Here is a 15264-nt window from a genome sequence, read left to right on the forward strand (position 1 = left end):
TCTAACTTCAGGCAAGGGACCATCAACGAGATGTGGAGAAAGTTAATTGATAATGTTGTACAAAGGGAAAGGGGACACTAGTGATACATATTCATACAGAGGAGTCGCTCTTGTATGTATGTTCCTGGAAATACTGACCAAATTAATAATTATGTGATCGTATGACAGTTGCAACAGAGAGGCAGATACCTGAGGAGAGAGGTTTGTTGGCAACACAAGCCATCCACTGCATTTATATTACCATATGGGAAATTGTATGTAGTTTTATTCCTTCAACAGTATCAATTGAGTGACTTTGAGAGAAGAGAAGTACCTGGGCCCTGTTTCATAAAACATCTTTCTCTAATATTATTAGTAAGAAGCCAATAATATTAACTAATAATATTAGTATTATGTTTCATAGAGTTATTAGCTAATAATATTAGTAATTAGTTTATGAGTCAAAATTATTAGTAGATATTCCTAATAATATTAGTAAATATATTGTTTCATAGACAACATGACTAATATTATTTGGATTATTTCCATGAGTGTATTGTGACTCATAATTCATATTAGTGAAATCAAAGTGAGTGGTATTTTAATATTTTGGCATAAAATCGTGAAGATCACTGAAATGGTCGACTCTGATTCAAATAGTGATCAGGAACGAGTAGGTATTCACCGTTCAATAAATGTTACGTCAAAAATAGCCTGTACTGGTATGTAACAAACATGAATACAATGGGAGATTTAGGTTAGACTATAGAACTTTTGAGTATTTGCTTGATAGGATTGGTAATAGAACGTTCCACTGCAAGGACCTTAAAATAGCAGCTTCTCATTGCACTCCACCGATTGGTAGAGATACACAGTATCATTCTGTTTCTCTAGTGCAGTTCTGCTCAGACACTCCAGGTATCCTTTAAAATCTTGGCTTATATCATGGTGATGATTATTGTTTTAAGAGAAAGTAGGGTACAACTAGGCAACCATCATCTATAATAACACTAATCAAATAGAAAAATGGAAAGGATCCGATATTTTGAAAAATGAAGGTATCGGCCAAAGAAAGAGAACGGCCACGAAGGGCATAAAAATTAAAGACTCTGTCGGCCTTGCAACCTAATACTGTCAGGGTCGGAAAAGAACAAGAGTTGAACAAGGGAGGTCGGAAAGATAGATGAAAATGAGCCTGGCACAAGTAAGTTGAAGCAATGGCAGGATTCATCTCAGTGCCCCGTGTTCGCCAACCCACGCTCCCAAGTTGAGAGCCCTCGGATCCCTTTTAGTTGCATCTTACGACAGGCAGGGGATGCTGTGGCCGTTACTCTACCGCCCCTAGCAACAGGGGGCAGTAAACATTTTGCTAGTCCATCTCAACAGAGATTTTTAAGAGCACATGAAATAAAAAAGGAACAAGGAGGGTTAAAGTGTGCAAAAGGCTGCAAATTGTTGACGCTTTAACTCAATCACTTTCCACAAAGAAACTTTTTCTCTCACATTATTTTCACTTCTTTTATCCATTTTCATATGTATCAAAGTCACAACAACGAAAATATCAAGTGAGCCTCTCAAACATGTGGATTAATAGTCGGTTGTAGTCAAGTATTAGCCTACTACTAGGAACAAACCCAAACCAAGAACATATGCAACAGACCGATTCTAACCTCCATTTGTATCAGTTGTCTTATGAACTAATATATATTATTAGTGAAGATATTTTATTACTCACGTGTAAATCTTTATGAAACAGAAATTGGTTAACTAATCATTATTTTTATGAGTTTTAATATTATTAGTTAGTTTTATGAAACAGGGCCCTAAAAGCAAATGTACAAGCACACAAATGACATTAAAATCTGGGATGAACTATGTTTAAATTTGAAAAATAAATTAGGCTCTAAATTTTTAGCATCAGGAGTATGCTCATCATCCAAACTATTTCTTGCATTAATATTCATAGAAATGTTAGTTCCATCACTGCTAATCATAACAATTTCAATTGCAAAACGGGAACTGGTAAATGTTGATTCTGTAGTCAGATCATCAATCACCAAATCTACTTGAGTGGTATTAGCAGTATGCAAGCCACTGGACGCCACTGTAAATAACCACCAGTGGACGCAGAACTGCTAGATCGTGTTTCCACATCAACCAACGTAAATAAAATGAAATGTTCCCGTAGTGCTTGTTAAAATCATGCTGAAATGCTGTTGAACATTGTTAGGACAGCACATGAAGATATTGTTATGTCAAATGTCTGTACATTTGTTTAGTTATTGGATATATTACATTAAGGCTGATGATGGCCAGCCAAGGCCGAAACTAGTCCCTAGTTTAGTGATGTAATTAAAAAATATTGTATATTATAGTATTGAAAAGGTGGACCATTACGACATTAATTTAATAATTATTATTGTGGGAAAAGATGGTAAGAATCAGCAGGATTTCGCATAATGCTGCTGATGTTATGGCACAGGAACTGTGTCTAACGGATATTTTCTTTGGTATCTTCATGTGATAGAAGTACCTGCCAAGTTATCTCATGGCGAATTGGGTGAACGCCTTCTCCAGATCTAAAAGAGCTGCATGGACTTGCTTGAATTTCTCCCTGTGTTTCTCCATGAGCAGCTTGATCGCATGGATGGCATCTTTCATTCACCTGCCCTTCACAATGCCATGCTGCCCTAGAGGTGGCTGGTGAGGATGCGCTCAGTTATAATTGTTTGACAGATCAGTTGAATGGGTGGATAGTTTGCTCACTTTTCACCCTTGCTTTCTGAAATGGGTATGAAAATACCGGTGGTCCAAGCTGATCTCACTGTGACTTCCTCTACTCTCTTGTTGAATAGGGATTTCAGAATTTTGGCACCTTGTTGGCCAAGCATCTTCCAGGTCTCATCAGGGATGTTGTCAGGGCCAGTTGCCCTCCCATTCTTCATATTACTAATTGCCTGTTGAACTTCAGCAGTTGAGATTATTTATGAAAATGAAAATATTTAATTTAAATCAAATGGGTGCTAGTGGGTTAATGTTAATTCACAGTGTTTGTATATTAAGGCCCGTGAGAGTTGGAGTCAGACATTTAGCGCCACCGGCGAGAAAAAATTTACTAATGCTGCTCGAAAATGGTCTGTTGCTATGGCAACGATAACAGCGATGCCACATTTAAGGAAGCTATTGCCACATGGGTTGGCTTCTCTCAGTTGCTTTTGTGATGTTATTCGGTGTGGTACTGTGTTAGTTGTGGCTGCTTTATGTATTTACGTGTTTTTCTTTCATTGTTAGTTTTTTCTTGTAAGTTAATCAGTGGCTAGTTGGACAGTTCTATTTTGTATTGAACATGTGTATTTGTTGAGGTTATTGTCAGAAACTGATGATTTTGGTGATTATTAAATCTCAATATTTATCGGCAATGAGGTGTTCAATCTTAAATGCTGGAATTATTAGCACGAGCTTAGGAATCGGTCAAAGTTTATTGAATTGCATTAAGCCTACATGTTTTATTAAACACTCAGCATGTATGAAAGGGTGATATGCCACATCATCATCATCAGTGTTCTGCCATACGGCAGGTCTTCACATGGCAGCTCTCCACGCAATCCTGTCTCTTGCCACCCTCTTTGTTTCCTCATACTTGTATTCTATCCTGATACTGTCCAGCATCTGATATCTTCTCCGTCCTCTTTGTCTTTTTCCATGTACCGTTCCTTATTTAGCATCTATAAGCAAGCAATCTCTCCTCATCCAGTGAACCATCAAAATTGTGCTTTCTCTTCTTGATTACTTTTAATATATTTATCTCTTCCCCAACACTTCTCAAGACTTCTTCATTCTTTACCTTTTCTGTCCATTGTATACTTTCCATTTTCTTCCAAATCCACATCTCAAATGCTTCAGTCTTCTTTCGTCTTCTTTTCTCAATGTCCAAGTCTCAGCTCCATACAGTGCCACGCTCCATACAAAGCACTTCACGAATCGCTTCCTTAAGTCTCTATCCATGCCTCCACAAAAAAGTCTGCTCTTCTTATTAAATGCTTCCTTCGCAATCGCAATACGTGTTTTCACCTCTCGACTGCACATCATGTCGTCTGTTATTACACTTTCCAAGTATTTGAAAGCATCCACCTGTTCTATTATTTTCTGCCCTAACTTTATAGTTGTCTTCACTTTTCTTCTGCTTATCACCATACATTTTGTCTTTTTCTTATTAATTCTCATTCCAAATTCTTCACAGGCAGCATTTAGATCTGTTAGCATCGATATGCCACAGATGGATGTAACTATGACAACACAGCGTACTTCGTAAGTTACTGCTTTCGCCGATCAAATGTCAGACTCAGACGCTCGTGGGCCCAATTATAATATCATCCGCTAATGAATGGCACAACAACGTAAGTGTCACTCTGGTGACAAGAACAACCTTGGATGTCCGTAAACAGGTGTTCGACCATTCCAATGTCTTTTGCCTGCATAGCGGAGGTAGTGTGTCTGTTTCCCACTTCCTTCACATCCATGCAGTCAAAGGCATTGTTGTGGCATATAATTGTGTGTATTTGTGAATCTAAATTGAGGCCTAGGAAACATGTTTGAACTGCAGAAAAATTGAAAAATTTGAAAAAATACGGGTACCGTATGTAAGCAGCGTGACGTAGATGCTGATGTACTGTAGAGAGCGGCTTGGTGTGAACAAGCTGTTCAGATGTCAGTCAGTACAGAGCAAGCTGGTAGTTAATGCTTCAGATGTCCAGGCCATATTTAATCTTCTACACACACACACCCATTCCCCTCCAGTAATGTTTTCTTGGACATCGTCTTGTCTTCATATCATAATAGCAGGTGCCACACTTTGATGTTTAATCTTTGTATTATGTTGCATCTGGCGAGTTATAGTCCATCTCAAATGAGAAGCTGTGTCTGTTGTAGTAATTTTTCTGTAGTAAAAATATTTAGACATAATGCGAGTGATATTTAACATAGTGGAATTTTCTGCGGAGTGCAACACATTGAGTGGGTTGGACAGTTGGACAGCATAGCAGCTCCTTGTGTAGACTGTTCTAAGTAACCTCTTAGGGTCAAAATGCTTCCCATTTGACACAGACTTTAAATAACATTACCCAGAATCTTCTGTTTGTACTTGAGCTATATGAAAATTGTCGTACATGTTTGGTGTCAATGTTTGTGAAGATTTTGATAATAGATATCAACTGTCTTGTTGAACATGGCCTCTTTTAACTTAAAATTCCTGTAGTTTATAGTAGATTTACTTATGTATTTGTTCTATTCATGTTTTCATAAAATGTATTGTTATCATTTCCTTTTCACTTTTCAGTAAACTTCAAGAAGCCAATACAATGGAGGCCAAACCAGATGAGGCTGTAAGTATTTATTTCATTAAAAATTAAAAATGCTTGTTTAAGGCTTAATTTATAATTTTGTGTATTTCAACATCTGTGTTATTTGGTGCCTTATATTCCTTGATTAATATTCCCAACTCTCAGTAGTGTGTGTCAGAATGAGAATATTATAATATAAAGATTTTGAAGTTGCTTGATGACAGCACGTGCGCACGCTCTCACACTCTCACACTCTCTCTACTGTTTGCGTAGTGTTAGTCTGCTAAGATGTTCACTTTACTAATATTTAGAAATTTCATGATCCGTATTGAAGTGGGATTACAATATTTAATGTTCACTTTAAATAACTAGTAAACTGTTAGGTATTGAAAACAAGTTTCTGTTTTTATTTATGAGGTTTTCAGGCATTTGCTGTATAAAACCAGTGTTTCGTCTCGCTCACCAGAGTGGGATGTGTCAGGCCGTACCTACGGATGCTGGGGTGTAGGTAGGTGAATTTATCAGAGGCTCATTAGTAGAGGCACAGTCTGATAACTTGTATATGAGAGAAAAATCTCCACAGTGGAAGTAATGCCCGCCTAGCAATTCCTAATGGAAGTCTAAATTCCTATTGAGTGAGTTTGGTTTTCCCAGTGAGCTAGAATATTATGCATCGAGTGTCTATAGCAGCTCGATTAGCGCTCCAGGTGGAGGTGAGCAGCACTACGGCTGCCCATGATATGAATGTACCAGCTAACGACAAGAGCTGAGTAATCTCGCATGTGTGTCAAGTTCAACATTTATAGAAATTATTTATAGTTTGGCTTTATTTATTGAAGCATGAATATGCCTGCATTTTATTTTGCACGTTTTTGTTTGAGCGAAATGAACTCTTATCTTCTTATTTCAGGTAACTTCATTTCTTTCTATTATAAGAAGGCTACATATATTAAAAGATCATCCTAATTTTCGCGACTAGTAAAGCAGAAATACTCATCGCAGGTTCTCACTGAAAGGCAAATAGCTGACTAAGCAGTGAGTGAATAATATGAAGCAGCAAAGTATTCTCTGTTAACATTTTGAACAGCGCTATATGGTTTTTTTTATACTAGTCTGACACCGACACAGATAGGTCTTTTGGTGACCATGGGATAGGAAAGGGCTAGGAGTGGAAAGGAAGCGGCCGTGGCCTAAATTAAGGTACATCCCCAGTATTTGCCTGGTGTGAAAATGAGAAACTGCAGAAAACCATCTTCAGGGCTGTCGGCAGTGGGGTTTGAACCCATTATCTCCAGAATACTGGATACTGGCCACACTTAAACAACTGCAGCTACCGAGCTCAGTCACTATGTGTGTGTCCAACTCTTGTCCCGTTTCTCTATGGGGTCAAGTGTTTAGTTGATGACACGAGATGTTTGCTGCCCAAGGCATTACCGACACATTATTATTATTATTATTATTATTATTATTATTATTATTATTATTATTATTATTATTATTATTATTATTATTGGCCACATTGGACCACTTGAGACTTTCATGTACACTTTGAAGGTTGTACTGTTTGATTCTTTTTATCTGCCCTGTACTTCTTCATTCATTCTGATTGCAGTGGTCTTAATTCATCTGAAATCTCTACAGTCCTTCTGTGCATTATTTCAGTTGAAAATTTCTGTTTCTTAAGAAGGGTGGTAATTTTATCCTTGTTCTCTACATCAGTAATTTAGAGTCCAACTATATTGAGATCCTCTTGAATTTCTTTGAACTAATGCTTTCCTGTCTTCTTTCCCAGATTTCTCATCACTAGTTGTCGTAAAATCCTGTTTTCTGGTAATCATAAGATGTGAAAGAAATAAGAGATTCTTTTCTTCTTTATCATACTGGTAACTGGGTCAATCTCTCGATAGACAGATTCATTGTGGTGGATTCTCCAGACTCCTTCAACCTGGTACTTTTTATTTATGCAAGTTCTAATAATTCTTCTTTTAGTTTTGAGGAGATGATCAGTTCATGTTACATTTTTAATTTGAACAAGGTTTCGCAAGCGTAAGTTGCATAGGGCAAAGTTACACTTTTGTAGTGTTGGATTTTAGTGTCTGTTGATAAGCCTTTTTTGTTATAAGTTGACCGGGTTAGAAATAGTGCTTTTTTCATTTTGTTGGTTCTATTTATCCATGTTGCTTTCTTGCTGAAGTTGTGCATAATGATTTCTCCAAGGTATTTAAATTGTAGGACTGTTAATTCTCTGATCATTGTTTATGTCAAGGGGTTTTATTGGTATGACCTCAGTTCTCTCAAAGGATATTTTTAATACAATTTTCTGGAGACTGGTGATCTGAGCATGGACTTCTTCCATGTCAAGGGCTAAAAGAGCTAAATCATGTGCAAAACCTAGGCAGTTTGTCCTTATTGAGGGTTTTGCTCCAGTTTTGATTTTAGGTAGGTTTTTTGCTAAATTTTCATGATGTAATGTGGAGCCACATTGAAGAGCAGTGAGGATAATCCGTCACTTTGTCTGAGGCCTGGTTTTATCTCCTTTTTTGAATAATGGATGGATTACGCCTGAGGTCCAATGTTGTGGGATTTTCTCTGTGATCCACATTTTGACTAGATGCTGATGTAAATTTGTGGTTGCTGGTTTCCCTGCGTTTTTCCAGATTTCTGCAAAGACTAGGTCTTCACCTCATGCCTTATACTTTTTTAGTTCCTTAATTGCCAATTCTACCTCATTGATAGCTGGAGGATCTAATAGATCTGTGGTGGTTAAAATGGGTGTGTCAGCATTTACTTCCAACTTTTCCAGTGGGTCATCACAATTTAGAAGTTTGTTGAATGTCTCTCTGCGAGGATCTCTGCATTTTCTTGAATACTATGGGCTAACCTTGCTGATTTATCTCTCAGCATTAATATTGGGGGCTCATATTTTTTAAGGTATTTGCCAAAGGTTTTATAATAATCCTGTGATTTTTTTTTTTGTTGTTAAAACTATCTTCTGTCCTTTGTAAGGTATTTTCAAGATGTTTGGTTTGTCTTTGTTTTAATAGTTCTAAATTTGATTTGTCTGATTTTTGGGCTTGATGATTTATCCAAGCTTGGTGTCTTCTCTCAATTGCCTGGTCACATTCCTCATCCCACCATTCGTGTTTTTCTTAGGATTTGTTGGAGCTAACTCTTCTGCCATTGATTTTAGTTAGGTGGTCAGTTCTTCTAATGTATTAGTGTTGACATATCCTTCTCCTGTTTTCCTATAGTACTCCCTATTGCTTATTAAGGTGGTAGGAACAATTTTTTTCTATTTTTACTTGGAGGTCTTTTCGTATCCCTTGGAGTAATTTTATTTTGATCTTAACATAGTGTTGACCCTGAGTCTTTCCCCCTTAGGACTTTGACATTTTAGATTTCACGATGGTGAAATTTATCCTTGCAAATGTGGTCCAGTTGCCATTCATCTTTTTGGAAATCAGGATGTTCCCAAGTTTTTAATTTATGAGGTTTCCTTTTAAAGTATGTTGATTTTGAGATAAGATTGTGGTTTCTGCATAATTCAACCAGTCCTTGACCATTTTTATTCATCCTCTTATGTGCTGACCATTTTCTAAGGATATCTTGGTACCTTCTTTCTTGTCCCAGTTGTGCGTTGAAATCGCCAAGTAGAATTTTAATGTGTGATAGAGGTATGTTGATTAAAGTTTGATCCAGGAGATCCCAGAATTTTTGTGCTTCTGTATCCTTTAGAGTTTTATTTTTCTGATTAGTGAGTGCATGTACATTGATAATTGTGTATATTTTATTTGCAGATTTCAAAGTTAGTGTTGCAACACGGGGGGGTTTAGATTTAAATTCCATGACTGAATCTATGCTTTTGAGATTTATTAGAAATCCCTTACCAAACTGCGGACAGTTTTTCATCACTCATTTTCAAGGGATTCCTTTATACAGTTGGTTTGTGATTTTTTGGGTCTTGGTCACTATTCCTTATTTCTTGAAGGACCATGATTGGAATTTTTTGTTTGTCCATGATGTCAGTTACAATCTTTAATCTTTAATTTCCCAAATTTCCTTCCTTCCAGTAATTGAGGGCAGGAGCCAGTTAGGTTTAGGTCAGATTTACGGTTTTATGGTCTCAAGGCTTTTTATATATCACCATTCTCCCATATTACTGTCGAGGGTTGCCTAAACACAAGCAAAACTAAGAATATACCTGAGTGAAAATAAATTTCAGTTTAGAAATTATCCCCACGCATTGTGCCATTCTCTCTGGTCTAAGACAGAACCTTGGCCTGCAGGAGACAACTGAAACTCATCCTAGCCAGTGAAGCGAATACTGCTGATCTTGTCATTTGCTTTATGTGTGAGAGTGGATTAATCAAGGGCATATACATTTCAAGTGTTATGTTAATCAGGGAACTTTTATTCCCTTTTGATGCGCTTGTGATCTTATTGGCATAATGAAATCAATTTATTTTATTTAAACCTGAACGACGGACTGACTAAAGTGATCCTATGCGGTCATAGAAGAAGAAGAGGAAGAAGAAGAACCTTTTGCCTCCATTTAATTTGTTCAGAGAGAATGATTACCTAGTTATATTTCCTGTAAAAACAAAAACCACCATAGCCTCCTCCTCCCAAGTGGCTGATTAGTCCAACTCTATACCTACAGTCTCCATTACAGTGATAGCACACACTCGTAGCAGCAGATGGTTATAAAAGAACACCATTCTTCATTCTTGCTAGTTCTTTCCTGTGATTCCGTCTCTCCAATTCTGATCTTCTTCTGTCTTTTTCAAAGTTTTTAACTCCATCATATACAATTTTGTACCATTTTGACTTATCACTGGCTACAATTTTCAGTTGACAGTGTCAGTTTGACATTTTTCAGGTTAAATTTCAAAATATCCTTCAATCTTTTTAGCTCCATGATTTTGCAGGTCATTTTTTAGTTGGGAGTATACGATTTGCTTTGGGAGGCGTGTGTCGAGCATGCAAACTATATGTCCACACCAGCGTAGTTGATTCCTGATTATCTTTGACTCCCTGCTTGTAGTGTTGGATTCCTTAAGGATACTGATGTTTGTTCGATGATCTTTCCATTTAATTTTCAATATCCTCTGCAAGCATCGTTGCTGATATCTCTCCAAGCATTTTAGATGCTTTCCATAAATAGTCCAATTAGTGCCATTCAATAGACCATTGAAGGAGTTATATAACCCTAAGAGGAGACTATTCTTCTTCTACTTCTTCTATGTGCCCTGCCCAGTCTCCCGGTCATTGGCGTTCAATGTGGAAAGTGCTTTTCTGTCTTCAGCAACACAGTAAGAGTTCTTCAGTGCTTTTTATGCCTGTCCATTCTTTAATATTATTAAGGCATGTTGTTCTTCTCCTGCCTACTCCTCAGCGCTCTTCAGTTTTGCCTTTCAAAATTAGATGTAAAACTGCATATTTTTCACCACACAAAACATGCCCTAGGTATGCAATTTTTCTGCATGTGATGGTGGTTACCAGTTCTTTTTTGCAGTTTGCTCTCTGTAGTACTTGTTCATTAGTGGCATGGTCAATCCACGAGCCTCTGAGCATTCTTCTATGACGCCAAAGTTCTAAGGCTTCCAGTCTTTGATGGTGGCCTCTTTTAACGCCCATGATTTAACCCTATAAAGGAGAATAGACCAATAATATAACATTTCATCATATGCCTCCAAAGTTTTAAATTTAATGTATCATCACACAATGTCTTCATCTTCCTGAATATTGATCTTGCAATTTCTATTCAGCTCTTAATTTCTAGGTCTGGGTTCAAATCATCCGTTATCCAACAACCAAGATATTTAAGTTTATTTACTTGTTGAATTTGTTGGTCTTTAAGTATCAGTGTAGCATTATTTCTTCCTCTGTTGAAAACCATTAGATGTTGATATTTAGACCCATTTCTTCCCCAACTATATTGATTTTTTTCAGGAATAGTTGCAAGCTTTCAAGAATTACTGTGTCATCTGCATATTGCAAATTACTTATTAGTTTTCCATTTACTTTAATTCCCACTTCCAAATCGGCTGATGCTGCCTTAAATATGGCATCTGAATAGATGTTAAACAATATCGGAGACAAAACGCAGCTTTGATGAACTCCTCATCGGATATAGAACTCCAAAGTGACACGTCTTAAAATAAAGTTCACCGTGCGAGTTGGCTGTGCGATTCGGGGCGCGCTGCTGTGAGCTTGCATTTGGTAGACGGTGGGTTCAAACCCTACTGTCGGCAGCCCTGGTTTTCCGTGGTTTCCCATTTTCATACCAGACAAATGCTGGGGCTGTACCTTAATGCCATGGCCCCCCCTTCCCATTCCTAGCCCTTTCGTGTCCCATCGTTGCCATGAGATGTATCTGTGTTGGTGCAATGTAAAGCCAATTATAAAATAAAATAATGTTCTATGTTATTGATAAAATATGAGAGCAAATGCTAGGTGATAGAATGCTGGCGTTCTGCAGTCAAGTTGGCTAGTTCGATTGTGGCTTAATCTGGTGATACCTGAAGTTGCTAAAAAATGTCAGCCTTGTGTCGGTAGATTTACTGGCATGTTAACGAACTCGTTAGGACAAAATCCCTGCACCTTGGTGTCCCTGAAAACCATAAAGGTAGTTAGTGGGATGAAAAACTAATTACATTATTATTATTATGAGATCAAATGAACTTTCAGTTACCATGCAGCTTGGCTGATTGGTTTGGGTGGTGTAGCTGTAAGCTTGTATTCAGGAAATGGGTTTAAACCTCAGTATGATAGCCTTGTGATAATTTTTCTATTGTTTCCTAATTTACGCCCTGTGGGTGGGGGACATAGACGATGAATACACCAACGGTATCCCCTGCCTGTCTTAAGGGGCGACCAAGGGCTGATTGTATTAGAACCATGAAACTACTTGTGATTAGTACCATCTCTTGGGGAACACCGTGGGTCGCCTTTACTTGCAAGTAGTACCACTCTATTTGTTACACAGTAGGTTTGTGATTAGTAGCAGCAGAGAGTGGTTCACTGTGAGTTTCCAGTACCCATGATTAGTACCATTGTGAGACACACCACGAGTCTGGGTGTTGCCTGTGATTAGTATCACTATATGAGCGACACCGTGGGTCTGCATTGCCTGTGATTAGTACCCGCTATATGAGGAACACCATGGGAATACTGGCGCCCGTGATTAGTACACCTATGTGAGGAACACCATAGGTTTGCGTTGCCTATGAGTTGCGCCATTATGTGAGGAACACCATAGGTCTGCGTTACCTGTGCGACGTACAATACTTGTGAGTAGTACTATAATGTGTGGAACACAGTGGGTCTATGTTACTTTTGATTAGTACCGCAATGTGACAAATACCATGGTTCTACTTAACCAGTGATAAGTACCATTATCTCGGGCCATTGACCTGGATTTTGGACCTCTTTACACAACAAGCATCCTTGATTCAGGATTGTGCTTTAGAAGCAGTCCCTTGGTCAGTAGTACTAATGTTTATGATAGTTTCTGGGTCAGATCCACTGATTGTTTTAAATTCATAGCCATCCATTCATTCTTCATCACATTCTTTACTCTGCACAGTGGATAATTTTGAACTTTTAAATTGTCATTACATTTCTTACCATTAGGGGCCGATGACCTAGAAGTTAGACCCCTTTAAACAACAATTATCATCATCGTTTCCTAATTTTACACGAGGCAAATGCCGGGCTTGAACTTCAATTCCGGCAATGGCCTCCACCTGTTGAGTGCTGGCCATTCTTATAGTATCGCTCACTATCTATGTTCGTAGGATATTAGCAGATAGCAAAAATAAAAATAAAAAGTAAAGTTTTAAGTTTTTTTGTTTTGTTTGTTTTCACTTGCAGAAATCTCTTAATTAACTATGCATTAGCCCCATGGCTCCACCTCCTTTCAAGTGCTCGAAATGCTCCTTTAATGCAAAGATTTTCAGTACCTTGCAAACTGTTGATTATGAAGACAATGAATATGGACATTTGAATAAGAAATTGAATTGTAAATCCTGTATGGATTCTCACTTTTTGATTCAACTAACAGTTTATAATAATAATGTTATTGGCTTTACATCCCACTAACTTTTTTTCGGTTTTCGGAGACCCAGAGGTGCCGGAATTTAGTCCCGCAGGAGGTCTTTTACGTGCCAGTGAGTCTACCAACACGGGGCCGATGTATTTGAGCACCTTCAAATACCACCAGACTGAGCCATGATCGAAGCTGCCAAGTTGCGGTCAGAAGGCCAGCGTCTCAACCGTCCGAGCCACTCAGCCCGACAACTAACAATTTACCCCCTTCATTTCTTTTTCTTCCTTCCTGGATAAAGCCTGTGCCAAACACAGAAAAGTACTTTTTTCTGGAAAACTGCTATAGTTGGGAAGAAAATACATATGAACGATTTTGTAGAAAATTGAAAAAAAAAAAGTTCTGTTTGGATCCACTTTTAACAGGACTAACAATTCAGGCAGTGTTTTCACTTTTAAGGTTTCCGCCGCACAATTTTTTGAACTTCACTATTTTTAAAAGCATAGCTGTCATAATTTATAGTCTTTAATAATCTAGATGAGGTGTTGTCAAACAAAGGGCCAGTTATTAAATATGGGCCGAGAGGTAAAATCTAGGATTATTTTAAGGTAGGTCTCAAGAAATACAAGTTTTTACAAATTTACTGATGAAAATAACTTATATACTAAGTAGTCTACAATTATTGTTTGAAATACAGCTTTACTAATGAGATGAATGAAATTGCTTTTGATATAATATTTTACCTAATTGGTGGTCAAAGTTAATGCTGCGTATCATCAAAAATGATTGCAAGTATTCATCTGTTAATGCTAACCTGTATTGAGATTTTACATATTTCATGTTTGAAAATGTCTTTCCACACAGGTAGGTACTACCAAATACAAATCATAAGTTATGAGTTTCATTAAGGTCCGTATTGACAACTGATCAAAGGGTAGAGAAGGGTCCACCTATTCAGGACCATAAGCTTGTATATTGTCTTATAAAACTGAGACTAGTTTCGACCCCATGTATATTGGGTTATCGTCAGTCACGCTACAGTTGGAAGCCATGTGCACACATATAACTAATAATAATTTAAACACTTTAGTATGCCACAGTTTACAATCTTAATTTAAAACATTTATAAAGTACAAACAACATATTCAATCTTGAAATTAAATGACACATCAAAACTGCTGTGGTTGATGCCGAACTTTGCCATCGCTCCTACATCAGTCAAATGTTCTTGAGTTGATCTGGGAGTTGGCATCCCTATCTGTATAAATGAGCAATTTGATTTATAAATTGTTTGTTCAATGTAATATGGGTAATGACTTTTATGTAGCTTGAAGGGGAATAATCGTAATTTGAATAGGTATTCCTTTCCATCAGATGTGATCTATTGTTTAATTTGGTTTGAAGTGAATGAAAAGAAAATGGTTTGAAGTGAATGTCTGAAAAGAAAATAATTTGAAGTAAATTATTGAGAAAAGAAAGGAAGCTAGAAGATCGAGATAAATATATACAGCTATATGAGACTCGCCCCTGTGTTCTTTGTAAGTTGCGTGCATTGGATACGGACAACAACACCAGATTAACTGCTGAGAGGGAGCAGGAGTATAGTTTATGATGGCAGGGGTTGGAGGAGAGGTGGGTGGGGGACGGGTCGGTAGGTTTGAAATGATTGGTGGACTTGACGTGTCTTTTTTCCATTTATACTTTGTATATATAGGAATGATTATATCAAATAGAATATTAGATTTTTCATTTATTTCATTAATATTATGGTTAGGGTTAAAGTACTGTTCTAAATGAATGTAACAATTCTCCAATATGTTGAGGATGGTGCCTTTCTTATCCACTTTTAATATGCTAAAATCTTGGTCAGTTGATGTAAAATGTTGTGTCATGGCAGAG

General features: G+C 37.4%; 1 protein-coding gene across 1 annotated transcript in view; it reads left to right on the plus strand.

Annotated features, from left to right (window-relative positions):
- Positions 1-15264, plus strand: part of LOC136857536 (uncharacterized protein CG7065) — a 400740-nt gene that overhangs the window by 36330 nt on the left and 349146 nt on the right. Inside the window, exon 2 of the mRNA XM_067136265.2 lies at positions 5315-5360. Within this exon, the coding sequence (XP_066992366.2) occupies positions 5337-5360 (24 nt within the window). The 5' untranslated portion in view covers positions 5315-5336. The remainder of the gene's footprint in view (positions 1-5314; positions 5361-15264) is intronic.

This window comes from Anabrus simplex, chromosome 1 (genome assembly GCF_040414725.1).
Source record: "Anabrus simplex isolate iqAnaSimp1 chromosome 1, ASM4041472v1, whole genome shotgun sequence".
Taxonomy (NCBI): Eukaryota; Metazoa; Arthropoda; class Insecta; order Orthoptera; family Tettigoniidae; genus Anabrus; species Anabrus simplex.